At 42.5% G+C, this 14,976-nt stretch overlaps 1 protein-coding gene across 1 annotated transcript in view; it reads right to left on the bottom strand.

Annotated features, from left to right (window-relative positions):
* The window catches only part of LOC309557387 (uncharacterized protein), a gene marked incomplete at its 3' end in the record, with an annotated part of 146,257 nt that overhangs the window by 30,180 nt on the left and 101,101 nt on the right, over nt 1–14,976 (bottom strand). The window contains exon 12 of the mRNA XM_082260099.1: nt 4,914–5,030. Within this exon, the coding sequence (XP_082116225.1) occupies nt 4,914–5,030 (117 nt within the window). The remainder of the gene's footprint in view (nt 1–4,913; nt 5,031–14,976) is intronic.

Raw genomic sequence — 14,976 nt, 5'->3', positions numbered from 1 at the left:
AATTTCAGCTTGTCCAGTTAAGCTTTGGCAATAAAACCTGGAAGCTGATTGATTTCTATGGAGAGTCGCACCAGATTTTGCACTCTCCGGCTTTAGTAAATGACCCCCTGTATGCCAAGTTAGAGTAGGTCTCTAGTGTTGTTATCTACAAACTGACGATATGCTGCTGCTGTTGGGTGACACTGGCCCATCCCTGCGGACGGTGATGCAAATTATTACGGCATTCGGTGAGTTCTCTGGCCTCACCATTAATTGGTCTAAGTCGGCCTTGTTGCTGTTGGACCAGGGACTTGACCCCCAGCTGGCCACCTTCTGCCCCGTCCCGGTGGTGGAACAGTTCAAATATTTGGGCATTGTTATTTCAGCGGATATCACAACATACTGTAGACTGAATATTTTCCCACTCCTAATGAGGTTTAGAGATAAGATAGGAATCTGGTCTAAACTTTGGCTCTCGGTGGCGGGGAGGGCCAACTTGGTAAAAATGATTTTTATGCCCCAACTCTTATATTTGCTTCATAACACACCGGTGGTTATTCCTCTTAAGATTTTTAGGCTGGTCAACTCCCTTTTCCGCTCTCTGCTATGGAAGACTGGTACGGCTAGGATTAAACTGGAACAATTACAATGCCCTAAAGATCATGGGGGGCTGGCATTCCCTAATCCCTTGGTCTACTACTTGGCAGCACAGTTGCAACACATGCTGGGAGCCCTTGGTGTCGGGGTGGGGGGAAGAGGGACTCCACGCTCGTGGTAATATTACAGGCGGTGGGGGCTGATGACCTTCCAGGGGCCCTGGAGTCGCAGTTATTAGCACAATCAAACAAGCTTTTCCCCACGTATAGATTGATGCATAAGGTGTGGGCTAATGCGAAGCAACTTCAGCGGGTGACTGGCTTCACGGAGTTCAGCCCGCTATGGTGTAATCTGACATATCCAGAATTGGCGGATTTGCCCTGTGAAGCTCTATGGCGTGGGGGGGGGTGTTTGATCATGGCAGGTTGCTGACATTTGTGCAGCTGCAGGCCAGATTTGATATACCCCGGAGTATGCAGTTCTCCTACCTCCAGCTATAGCATGCCATTGGGGCCCAGCCTTCTTGGGTTATTACCTGGAACGGTTTCCTAGTCCGGCTGGGGTACAGTGGCTACCTTACTGATGACCAGTGGGAGGAGGCATTGGAGATGGTGCGATACTGCTCATTGAATGTGACGCAAAGACTTTCACAATTGTACATAATTCTCTGGGTGCATCGCACGCCAGCACATTTGCACAGGTTGGGACTGCGGGCAGACCCGCTGTGTACTCGTTGCCACAGGGACAATGGTGACCTCATTCATCTACTATGGCAGTGCCCTAAGCTCCACAGGTATTGGACGGCGGTGGTTCGGACCATTAACGCTGCCTATCTCCTTTCAGTGCCGGTGGACCCAAAGCCCTGCCTTCTCAGTGTGGTGGAGGACTTCACTCAAGATGTTGATGTTAATATTAGATGGACAGTTACCAGGTCCCTATTTCAGGCCCAGAAGGTTATCTTACAGCACTGGGTTGCCCCGTCTCCTCCTACGTTGGAGATGTGGGTCCAGGCAATGGGTAATACTTTAAGATGTGAATGCTTGATCTACCAACACGGAGTCCCGCATAGATATGATAAGATATGGGGGGGATGGCTGGCAGTTCCTGGCTTGGCGCCTAAGGATTTGATCTTAGATCGCCTGCTGCAGTGATTGTGGATTTTTGGAGTTTGGGGGAGGGGGATTTGCACTGGATAACTGTGCTATACCTTTTCCCTCTCTCCTGGGAGAGATTTATGGCAGGGTGGGTCTATTTTTGTTATTGTTGTTGTTTCAGTTATATGGATGTACTTGTCTTTGGGAATGATGTGAACTGTGTGCAATCTGTAAATTCTTGTTTTTCCCAATAAACTTGGTTTCTGATTTAAAAAAATTATAAACAATCTCAAGGCACCCTTTAAAATTATGGACACGAGGCACCCCCTTCTAAAATGTAAAAACTATTCTAATAACTTTAAGTAATGCAGCAACATCCAGACGCAGGACACCCAACGCTAGAGGTGATTTAATCTTCCAACGCAAATACATTTTTTTGCACACTGGTACTGACTAGTATTCCAATGTATCTCTTCTCCCTCTATTTCTCTCCATCATTCAGCTAATGTGACCCCAGTGCTGAGGGAGAGGAGCAGGGGAGGGTCAAACAGGGATGCTGTGAAGACAATAGACATCATCCTTATCAATTGATAATGTGTTTGGTTGTTAGGATGCCAGTGTCTAGTTGTAATGGTGCATAATGAAAACCCCTTGGCTTTGTGTTACTAAAGGGTAGGCTTGATCCACCTGCTGGCTTGTATACAATATTTATACATTTTTTAGGCATTTTGTCAAGGCACCCCTGAAGAAACCTCATGGCACCCCAGGGTACCTGGGCCCTGGTTGAAAAAGTATGCACTAGACATTGCTATGTTCCTCAACACTGAAAAGAGTTATTCAATACAGCAGAACTAAGAGTAGATTTTTGCAATGAGGTATAGAGTTGGAGGCATAACTCACTAAGAGTGCCTTGAAAAGACTAAAATATCCATAGAACTAAAAGCCCTTTTAGTCAACAGAGATCTGATTATATATGATTTACAAATGCAATGGAGGTCACAGTTTCAAAAATTTACAAATATATATGGATGTCACACAACTCCAAGGTGGTCCTATACTATTCCAAATCCAAACATTTATTATGTGAGACCTGCTCAGTCAGTTTTTAGCTAGCAATGACGGGGTAGGTCATTTAGCTGTCAATACAAAATTCTCCAACACTGCTAGCCAGCAAAGGGCTCTCTGGGGAATTTTGGATTATACATTAAAAAATGAAAATCAAACGGCACTTGTAACCATAGCAGCACTTCTTTTAAAACACAGAATCTTATGCTACAACAGGGGATTGAAAATGTTTTCAAAAGCTCTTAGGATCTTTTTTGTATCTTTTTCGTATTTCCGTGTTTTAATTAGTGATCCATTATTGAATAAATAATGAATAGTAAGGGCCCTCATTATACCTGGCTGCATGCTATTATCATGAGTTCCTATGACTCACGGCCTTCTCAGAAGCAGTTAGCCCTTCTCACTAATTAGATACTAACTATATTTTTGCTGTCAGATGAAAACAAACACAAGCATTATAAAATCAGAAGTGGCTATCAGACCATGGTGGGAGTTCATCCATGAGTTTTATACACAGTGTATAACATCAAGTGGACATTTCAGATTATTTTAATGACTTGGAATAATCATGCTTTTATTTTTAAAGCTGAATTCCAAGCCAATAACTAAATACAAAGACAAAATACATAAATGAGAGCGGTTTTAACTGCCAAAGACTTTGTATTTCTGTCCATCCTGTTCAGAGATTTACACAGCTATGACTTGAACTTGCTTCAGAATAGTAACACTTAGGGCTCAGTCACATGGATGCTCAAGTCAAACAAAGAAAAGCCGCTCAGGTGTAGTATTAAGCCTGGTGCAGGTCAGATCCGTCATCCGTAAGTAGTAGAAAATCCAAAAGTAGGACCGCACTCAAGGCAGAACTTGAAATCAATGATATCCTTTATTCCTCATAGACAATTTCATATAGACAGTGCATGACAGACATGTCAGGTTGACGCGTTTCACGACACAGACGATCGCTTACTGTGGTTATGAGTGCGTCCTACTTTTGGATTTTACACATGGATGCTCAGCCCTGTGTAGCATGCACAGTTGTTTGTTTTCTTTTTGGTACTAATACTAAGCTAGTTTTAAAGCATTGGTTGTATGGAATCACCCGCTCAGTCGAATTTGACTGGTATGCAGGGACGGGTGCACAGACATGGGTGCAGAGCTTGTGTGTCTGGGTTGGTGCACCTGTCCCTTCTTACTTAGAGCTGTAGTAAGGCCTTGTGCACATAGGTGGTATGGTCCATCAGCATCAAATCCTGATGGTTTTTTTTTTCTTTTTACCTTCAGTTCTACTTTACCATTAATGGTAAAATAAAAAAATAAAACAATTAAAAACATAAATAAAGTGTAACTGAAGGCAAAATGTCTTTTTTTTAGATTTTTTTTTTTTAAGATTTCCTCTCTATTAGGCCCCTTTCACACTGATGGACCGATCAAGTCCACCTGTCAGTTTTTCAGGCGGACCTGTTTGAACCATTTATAGCTTTCTATGGAGAGGTGTATGTCAGCAGAGATGTCCACTGACACCCGCCGGCATCTGACCTGATCCTGTCTGCTAAAAACAGATAGATGGGGATCCGCCTGGTAGAACAGATCGGATGATTGACAGATGGAAACGGACAGGCCGTTCACATCCATCTGACCACCCCATAGAGAACAGCGGGCTGTGTCTCTGTCCGCTCTGCATAGGGGAGCAGACACAGACCTTACATCCACCTGCTCAGCGGGGATCAGCAGAGAGTCCGCCCAGCCTGAAAGGGACCTTACTGTTCTGATGTCAACCCAAAATTTGGTGTTTTCTTTTACTTTCACTTGATGATAATGGTAAACAGGACAAATAGAGAGGGTGAATCTTCCTAACAGGGGCACAAACAGCAATAAAAAAACCTATCCAAAACTTAAAAACATTTTGCCTTTAGTAATCCTTTAATAAGTTTTGTCTGGTGCTGCTGCATAGTTTTTTTTTTCTGAGCTTATAGTTCTACTTTAATCTCATCTGACCATAAATGGATTCAACTCAGTGGCAGGTGTTTCCTGAAATATAAATATTCCCAAATGAACCAGACAAGCCTGATAAAGCACTATCAATACCTATGTGACACAGTTAGGGTAAAACTGATTCTGACCATATTAATAAAATAATAAATAAATAAAATTAAAAAATAAAAGATTTGTAAAATGTACCCTCTTTTTCCTGTTCCCGTTGAACTAAGATCCAGATATCGAATCTGTTGGCAGCTTCTTGCTAGTGCTTGAATTCCTATATCTGATATCTTTTTACATCCACTTACGTCAAGATACCTAGGGGGGCAGATTAAACACTGCACAATGTAATCGTTTATATGGAAACCAACATTAAAATATTCTGCTGTATTCAGGAGCTTGGACCCAATTTTATTTTAATAACATTACCCAGCAGTATGACATCTATTAGTGTTTCCAAATTTAACCTACAATTAATAACAAAGGTACATTTTACCTTTATAAATCAGATATTGCTATATCCCAAATATGTATTGATAATAACTACATAGAAGAGGGAAAGTTACTGGTACCAGGGAAACTACAACTGGTAAAATTGCTTCCAGGCTTTAATAAATGAATCACAAAATAAAAATACCATGGGATAATATATCCCTAGTATTAAGTCACATCTCCTATGATAACAATATGTAATGTGAATATTTTAACAGATAACTTCCTAACATAGCAGTCCAGAAAAGGTTGACGCGTTTCACATAAGTTCTTCCTCAGGACCTTTTTCACATGTTCATGAGGGAGTGACCTATCTAAGAAAATATATGTTAAACATAAATCTTGGAAATTACATTTATTTTTAAACAATCATCATGTATTTTTATCTTGTGATTGTTATCATTTATTACAGCGTTTGTAATTTTATCTGTTGTTGTTTCCCCAGTAACAGTAAAGTCTGCTTATTTCTCCCCTTTTCTATGTAGATGCTTTAGGATGTGGTACTATACTGGCAGCTTCTCTTTTGTTTTGATAATTAAAATTCAAAATTTTACAGTGGGATTGATTTACCAAGGCAGTAGAGGCTATTCACTTAGTAAAATGAGTGTTCAGTTTAATAGGTGTATGTTTAGTAAAAAAAGATGAACCTGTGTTTATTACCCAATCAAATATGCAAATTAAATTTGAAAAATATGATTTTTACCAGCAACCACATTGGATGCTTAAAGTGAGCATAGCTATATCCTATCCAATAAGCTCGGTGAACATTAACTTTCCAAAGTAAACATTTTCATTTGTTAAATGATGTTGTTAAATTAAACTAGAAACAGATGCAGGATAAATGACAAGCTCCTTCGAACTGAAAAAGGAGCTATGACAATTAGTGTTGAGCGAACACGGACTGTATTATTCGTGTTCGTACCGAATAATTGGATTTTTTGTACCCGAACACGGACACGGACACTTTACTGTATGTTCGGGTAAAAATCCGTGTTCGGTCGTTTTATTTCCGGGTTTTGCATGCTTTGGCGCTCTTTTCATGGCGGGCTTTCAACAGCCAATCAACAATCGTTTAACTGGTGTGCCTTAAGCCATCCCAGCCATGCCTGCAAATGTCTCAGTAGCTGTGATTGGCCGTCTGAAGCATGTGACCAAGTCTTTATAAGTTCGAGGCAGCCGCAGCGGCGTCATTATGCTGCTTAGATTCAGGGACAGAGCACACATCAACGTGCTGGCTGCTGATTAGGGAAAGATAGGCAGGAAAAAACCATTTGTGTCCGGATAGAATTGAGGGACAGGTCGGAGTGTTTAGGCAGGGCGAGTTGTAGGCATTTTAGGGATAGAGTCTGCTGAATTATATAGGGTCAGTGTCTTCTACAAACTACAATCGATATTGCTGTGTGGGGGGTGGGGTCTGCACTCAATCCTGATCTACGATCTCTTCTCAATCCTGTTAGGGACAGAGTCTGCTGAATTTTAGGGAAACTGTGTTCTACAAACTACAATCGATATTGCTGTGTGGTGTGGGATTGGAGATAGGCAGGTGTCAGTGATCCACATCCATTTTTCTGTGTGTGAGCTGCAGTGAACACAATCTTTTTGGGCTGCAGTGAACACAATCTTTTTGGGCTGCAGTGAACACAATCTTTTTGGGCTGCAGTGAACACAATCTTTTTGGGCTGCAGTGAACACAATCTTTTTGGGGTGCAGTGAACAAAATCTTTTTGGGGTGCAGTGAACACAATCCTTTTTGGTGTGCAGTGAACACAATCTTTGTGGGGTGCAGTGAACAAAATCCTTTGTGGGGTGCAGTGAACACAATCTTTTTGGGGTGCAGTGAACAAAATCCTTTTTGGGGTGCAGTGAACAACATCCTTTTTGGGGTGCAGTGAACACAATCTTTTTGGGGTGCAGTGAACAAAATCCTTTGTGGGGTGCAGTGAACACAATCTTTTTGGGGTGCAGTGAACACAATCTTTTTGGGGTGGAGTGAACAACATCCTTTTTGGGGTGCAGTGAACAAAATCCTTTTTGGGGTGCAGTGAACAAAATCATTTTTGGGGTGCAGTGAACACAATCTTTTTGGGGTGCAGTGAACACAATCTTTGTGGGGTGCAGTGAACACAATCTTTTTGGGGTGGAGTGAACAACATCCTTTTTGGGGTGCAGTGAACAACATCCTTTTTGGGGTGCAGTGAACACAATCTTTTTGGGGTGCAGTGAACACAATCTTTGTGGGGTACAGTGAACAGAATCTTTGTGGGGTGCAGTGAACACAATCTTTGGGGGGTACAGTGAACACAATCTTTGTGAGGTGCAGTGAACACAATCTTTGTGGGGTGCAGTGAACACAATCATTGTGGGGTGCAGTGAACTCAATCTTTGTGGGGTACAGTGAACACAATCTCATACTGAAGGTTTGAGGGTGCTGCCTGTTCCATACTCCCCCTACTCCTCATCTAGCCTTTTAGGGGTACAAACAATAGTAATTGGGGCCTAGTGTGGTTGTGTACGTGTGATATACATACACTTTTTTGGGATCATATTTTCTATTCCGCTATTTAATCAAAAACCTTTGGGGATCAGTTAAATTGGGGGATAGTCTGTGTTGGTACGTGTGAGAGAGATCCACCTTTCCAAGTTGTTGGGGTTCATCTCATACTTCTGAAGGTTTGAGGGTGCTGCCTGTTCCATACTCCCCCTACTCCTAGCCTTTTAGGGGTACAAACAATAGTAATTGGGGCCTAGTGTGGTTGTGTACGTGTGATATACATACACTTTTTTGGGATCATATTTTCTATTCCGCTATTTAATCAAAAACCTTTGGGGATCAGTTAAATTGGGGGATAGTCTGTGTTGGTACGTGTGAGAGAGATCCACCTTTCCAAGTTGTTGGGGTTCATCTCATACTTCTGAAGGTTTGAGGGTGCTGCCTGTTCCATACTCCCCCTACTCCTAGCCTTTTAGGGGTACAAACAATAGTAATTGGGGCCTAGTGTGGTTGTGTACGTGTGATATACATACACTTTTTTGGGATCATATTTTCTATTCCGCTATTTAATCAAAAACCTTTGGGGATCAGTTAAATTGGGGGATAGTCTGTGTTGGTACGTGTGAGAGAGATCCACCTTTCCAAGTTGTTGAGGTTCATCTCATACTTCTGAAGGTTTGAGGGTGCTGCCTGTTCCATACTCCCCCTACTCCTAGCCTTTTAGGGGTACAAACAATAGTAATTGGGGCCTAGTGTGGTTGTGTACGTGTGATATACATACACTTTTTTGGGATCATATTTTCTATTCCGCTATTTAATCAAAAACCTTTGGGGATCAGTTAAATTGGGGGATAGTCTGTGTTGGTACGTGTGAGAGAGATCCACCTTTCCAAGTTGTTGGGGTTCATCTCATACTTCTGAAGGTTTGAGGGTGCTGCCTGTTCCATACTCCCCCTACTCCTAGCCTTTTAGGGGTACAAACAATAGTAATTGGGGCCTAGTGTGGTTGTGTACGTGTGATATACATACACTTTTTTGGGATCATATTTTCTATTCCGCTATTTAATCAAAAACCTTTGGGGATCAGTTAAATTGGGGGATAGTCTGTGTTGGTACGTGTGAGAGAGATCCACCTTTCCAAGTTGTTGAGGTTCATCTCATACTTCTGAAGGTTTGAGGGTGCTGCCTGTTCCATACTCCCCCTACTCCTAGCCTTTTAGGGGTACAAACAATAGTAATTGGGGCCTAGTGTGGTTGTGTACGTGTGATATACATACACTTTTTTTGGATCATATTTTCTATTCCGCTATTTAATCAAAAACCTTTGGGGATCAGTTAAATTGGGGGATAGTCTGTGTTGGTACGTGTGAGAGAGATCCACCTTTCCAAGTTGTTGGGGTTCATCTCATACTTCTGAAGGTTTGAGGGTGCTGCCTGTTCCATACTCCCCCTACTCCTAGCCTTTTAGGGGTACAAACAATAGTAATTGGGGCCTAGTGTGGTTGTGTACGTGTGATATACATACACTTTTTTTGGATCATATTTTCTATTCCGCTATTTAATCAAAAACCTTTGGGGATCAGTTAAATTGGGGGATAGTCTGTGTTGGTACGTGTGAGAGAGATCCACCTTTCCAAGTTGTTGGGGTTCATCTCATACTTCTGAAGGTTTGAGGGTGCTGCCTGTTCCATACCCCCCCTACTCCTCATCTAGCCTTTTAGGGGTACAAACAATAGTAATTGGGGCCTAGTGTGGTTGTGTACGTGTGATATACATACACTTTTTTTGGATCATATTTTCTATTCCGCTATTTAATCAAAAACCTTTGGGGATCAGTTAAATTGGGGGATAGTCTGTGTTGGTACGTGTGAGAGAGATCCACCTTTCCAAGTTGTTGGGGTTCATCTCATACTTCTGAAGGTTTGAGGGTGCTGCCTGTTCCATACTCCCCCTACTCCTCATCTAGCCTTTTAGGGGTACAAACAATAGTAATTGGGGCCTAGTGTGGTTGTGTACGTGTGATATACATACACTTTTTTTGGATCATATTTTCTATTCCGCTATTTAATCAAAAACCTTTGGGGATCAGTTAAATTGGGGGATAGTCTGTGTTGGTACGTGTGAGAGAGATCCACCTTTCCAAGTTGTTGGGGTTCATCTCATACTTCTGAAGGTTTGAGGGTGCTGCCTGTTCCATACCCCCCCTACTCCTCATCTAGCCTTTTAGGGGTACAAACAATAGTAATTGGGGCCTAGTGTGGTTGTGTACGTGTGATATACATACACTTTTTTTGGATCATATTTTCTATTCCGCTATTTAATCAAAAACCTTTGGGGATCAGTTAAATTGGGGGATAGTCTGTGTTGGTACGTGTGAGAGAGATCCACCTTTCCAAGTTGTTGGGGTTCATCTCATACTTCTGAAGGTTTGAGGGTGCTGCCTGTTCCATACCCCCCCTACTCCTCATCTAGCCTTTTAGGGGTACAAACAATAGTAATTGGGGCCTAGTGTGGTTGTGTACGTGTGATATACATACACTTTTTTTGGATCATATTTTCTATTCCGCTATTTAATCAAAAACCTTTGGGGATCAGTTAAATTGGGGGATAGTCTGTGTTGGTACGTGTGAGAGAGATCCACCTTTCCAAGTTGTTGGGGTTCATCTCATACTTCTGAAGGTTTGAGGGTGCTGCCTGTTCCATACCCCCCCTACTCCTCATCTAGCCTTTTAGGGGTACAAACAATAGTAATTGGGGCCTAGTGTGGTTGTGTACGTGTGATATACATACACTTTTTTTGGATCATATTTTCTATTCCGCTATTTAATCAAAAACCTTTGGGGATCAGTTAAATTGGGGGATAGTCTGTGTTGGTACGTGTGAGAGAGATCCACCTTTCCAAGTTTTTGGGGTTCATCTCATACTTCTGAAGATTTGAGGGTGCTGCCTGTTCCATACCCCCCCTACTCCTCATCTAGCCTTTTAGGGGTACAAACAATAGTAATTGGGGCCTAGTGTGGTTGTGTACGTGTGATATACATACACTTTTTTTGGATCATATTTTCTATTCCGCTATTTAATCAAAAACCTTTGGGGATCAGTTAAATTGGGGGATAGTCTGTGTTGGTACGTGTGAGAGAGATCCACCTTTCCAAGTTGTTGGGGTTCATCTCATACTTCTGAAGGTTTGAGGGTGCTGCCTGTTCCACACCCCCCCACTCCTCATCTAGCCTTTTAGGGGTACAAACAATAGTAATTGGGGCCTAGTGTGGTTGTGTACGTGTGATATACATACACTTTTTTTGGATCATATTTTCTATTCCGCTATTTAATCAAAAACCTTTGGGGATCAGTTAAATTGGGGGATAGTCTGTGTTGGTACGTGTGAGAGAGATCCACCTTTCCAAGTTGTTGGGGTTCATCTCATACTTCTGAAGGTTTGAGGGTGCTGCCTGTTCCATACTCCCCCTACTCCTCATCTAGCCTTTTAGGGGTACAAACAATAGTAATTGGGGCCCAGTGTGGTTGTGTACGTGTGATATACATACACTTTTTTTGGATCATATTTTCTATTCCGCTATTTAATCAAAAACCTTTGGGGATCAGTTAAATTGGGGGATAGTCTGTGTTGGTACGTGTGAGAGAGATCCACCTTTCCAAGTTGTTGGGGTTCATCTCATACTTCTGAAGGTTTGAGGGTGCTGCCTGTTCCATACTCCCCCTACTCCTAGCCTTTTAGGGGTACAAACAATAGTAATTGGGGCCTAGTGTGGTTGTGTACGTGTGATATACATACACTTTTTTTGGATCATATTTTCTATTCCGCTATTTAATCAAAAACCTTTGGGGATCAGTTAAATTGGGGGATAGTCTGTGTTGGTACGTGTGAGAGAGATCCACCTTTCCAAGTTGTTGGGGTTCATCTCATACTTCTGAAGGTTTGAGGGTGCTGCCTGTTCCATACTCCCCCTACTCCTAGCCTTTTAGGGGTACAAACAATAGTAATTGGGGCCTAGTGTGGTTGTGTACGTGTGATATACATACACTTTTTTTGGATCATATTTTCTATTCCGCTATTTAATCAAAAACCTTTGGGGATCAGTTAAATTGGGGGATAGTCTGTGTTGGTACGTGTGAGAGAGATCCACCTTTCCAAGTTGTTGGGGTTCATCTCATACTTCTGAAGGTTTGAGGGTGCTGCCTGTTCCATACCCCCCCTACTCCTCATCTAGCCTTTTAGGGGTACAAACAATAGTAATTGGGGCCTAGTGTGGTTGTGTACGTGTGATATACATACACTTTTTTTGGATCATATTTTCTATTCCGCTATTTAATCAAAAACCTTTGGGGATCAGTTAAATTGGGGGATAGTCTGTGTTGGTACGTGTGAGAGAGATCCACCTTTCCAAGTTGTTGGGGTTCATCTCATACTTCTGAAGGTTTGAGGGTGCTGCCTGTTCCATACCCCCCCTACTCCTCATCTAGCCTTTTAGGGGTACAAACAATAGTAATTGGGGCCTAGTGTGGTTGTGTACGTGTGATATACATACACTTTTTTTGGATCATATTTTCTATTCCGCTATTTAATCAAAAACCTTTGGGGATCAGTTAAATTGGGGGATAGTCTGTGTTGGTACGTGTGAGAGAGATCCACCTTTCCAAGTTGTTGGGGTTCATCTCATACTTCTGAAGGTTTGAGGGTGCTGCCTGTTCCATACTCCCCCTACTCCTAGCCTTTTAGGGGTACAAACAATAGTAATTGGGGCCTAGTGTGGTTGTGTACGTGTGATATACATACACTTTTTTTGGATCATATTTTCTATTCCGCTATTTAATCAAAAACCTTTGGGGATCAGTTAAATTGGGGGATAGTCTGTGTTGGTACGTGTGAGAGAGATCCACCTTTCCAAGTTGTTGGGGTTCATCTCATACTTCTGAAGGTTTGAGGGTGCTGCCTGTTCCATACCCCCCCTACTCCTCATCTAGCCTTTTAGGGGTACAAACAATAGTAATTGGGGCCTAGTGTGGTTGTGTACGTGTGATATACATACACTTTTTTTGGATCATATTTTCTATTCCGCTATTTAATCAAAAACCTTTGGGGATCAGTTAAATTGGGGGATAGTCTGTGTTGGTACGTGTGAGAGAGATCCACCTTTCCAAGTTGTTGGGGTTCATCTCATACTTCTGAAGGTTTGAGGGTGCTGCCTGTTCCATACTCCCCCTACTCCTCATCTAGCCTTTTAGGGGTACAAACAATAGTAATTGGGGCCTAGTGTGGTTGTGTACGTGTGATATACATACACTTTTTTTGGATCATATTTTCTATTCCGCTATTTAATCAAAAACCTTTGGGGATCAGTTAAATTGGGGGATAGTCTGTGTTGGTACGTGTGAGAGAGATCCACCTTTCCAAGTTGTTGGGGTTCATCTCATACTTCTGAAGGTTTGAGGGTGCTGCCTGTTCCATACCCCCCCTACTCCTCATCTAGCCTTTTAGGGGTACAAACAATAGTAATTGGGGCCTAGTGTGGTTGTGTACGTGTGATATACATACACTTTTTTTGGATCATATTTTCTATTCCGCTATTTAATCAAAAACCTTTGGGGATCAGTTAAATTGGGGGATAGTCTGTGTTGGTACGTGTGAGAGAGATCCACCTTTCCAAGTTGTTGGGGTTCATCTCATACTTCTGAAGGTTTGAGGGTGCTGCCTGTTCCATACCCCCCCTACTCCTCATCTAGCCTTTTAGGGGTACAAACAATAGTAATTGGGGCCTAGTGTGGTTGTGTACGTGTGATATACATACACTTTTTTTGGATCATATTTTCTATTCCGCTATTTAATCAAAAACCTTTGGGGATCAGTTAAATTGGGGGATAGTCTGTGTTGGTACGTGTGAGAGAGATCCACCTTTCCAAGTTTTTGGGGTTCATCTCATACTTCTGAAGATTTGAGGGTGCTGCCTGTTCCATACCCCCCCTACTCCTCATCTAGCCTTTTAGGGGTACAAACAATAGTAATTGGGGCCTAGTGTGGTTGTGTACGTGTGATATACATACACTTTTTTTGGATCATATTTTCTATTCCGCTATTTAATCAAAAACCTTTGGGGATCAGTTAAATTGGGGGATAGTCTGTGTTGGTACGTGTGAGAGAGATCCACCTTTCCAAGTTGTTGGGGTTCATCTCATACTTCTGAAGGTTTGAGGGTGCTGCCTGTTCCATACTCCCCCTACTCCTAGCCTTTTAGGGGTACAAACAATAGTAATTGGGGCCTAGTGTGGTTGTGTACGTGTGATATACATACACTTTTTTTGGATCATATTTTCTATTCCGCTATTTAATCAAAAACCTTTGGGGATCAGTTAAATTGGGGGATAGTCTGTGTTGGTACGTGTGAGAGAGATCCACCTTTCCAAGTTGTTGGGGTTCATCTCATACTTCTGAAGGTTTGAGGGTGCTGCCTGTTCCATACCCCCCCTACTCCTCATCTAGCCTTTTAGGGGTACAAACAATAGTAATTGGGGCCTAGTGTGGTTGTGTACGTGTGATATACATACACTTTTTTTGGATCATATTTTCTATTCCGCTATTTAATCAAAAACCTTTGGGGATCAGTTAAATTGGGGGATAGTCTGTGTTGGTACGTGTGAGAGAGATCCACCTTTCCAAGTTGTTGGGGTTCATCTCATACTTCTGAAGGTTTGAGGGTGCTGCCTGTTCCATACTCCCCCTACTCCTCATCTAGCCTTTTAGGGGTACAAACAATAGTAATTGGGGCCCAGTGTGGTTGTGTACGTGTGATATACATACACTTTTTTTGGATCATATTTTCTATTCCGCTATTTAATTTAACTGGGCCTCCATGCGAGACCTGTGTGCCTTGTTGCGCTGTTTTGAGTACTCCACCAACATGGCCAGTGGCAATGACGCCGTTCTCAGCTTAACTATCCCACTTCTATGCCTCCTTGAAAAAACAATTCGGGCGATGATGGAAGAGGATGTGGCACAGGATGAGGAGGAGGAGGAGGATGAAGAGGTAACATTTCCAAGGCTTTCAGGGCAGTCATTCGCAAGGGGCTCCGAGGGTGGGTTCCTGCACACGCAAACGCCAGGGACGCAATTGTCCAGCAGGGGCACAGTTCTGGAGGATGAGGAGGATGAGGAGGAGGAGGAGCTGGAGGAGGAGATGGAACCATGTTCACAGCAGGGTGGCACCCAGGCCAGCTCATGGCCATCACTGGTGCGTGGCTGGGGGGATACAGAGGACACGGACG

Source organism: Pelophylax lessonae, assembly GCF_965119305.1.
Source record: "Pelophylax lessonae genome assembly, chromosome: 1".
NCBI lineage: Eukaryota > Metazoa > Chordata > Amphibia > Anura > Ranidae > Pelophylax > Pelophylax lessonae.
This window is presented reverse-complemented; position numbering and strand designations above follow the sequence as displayed.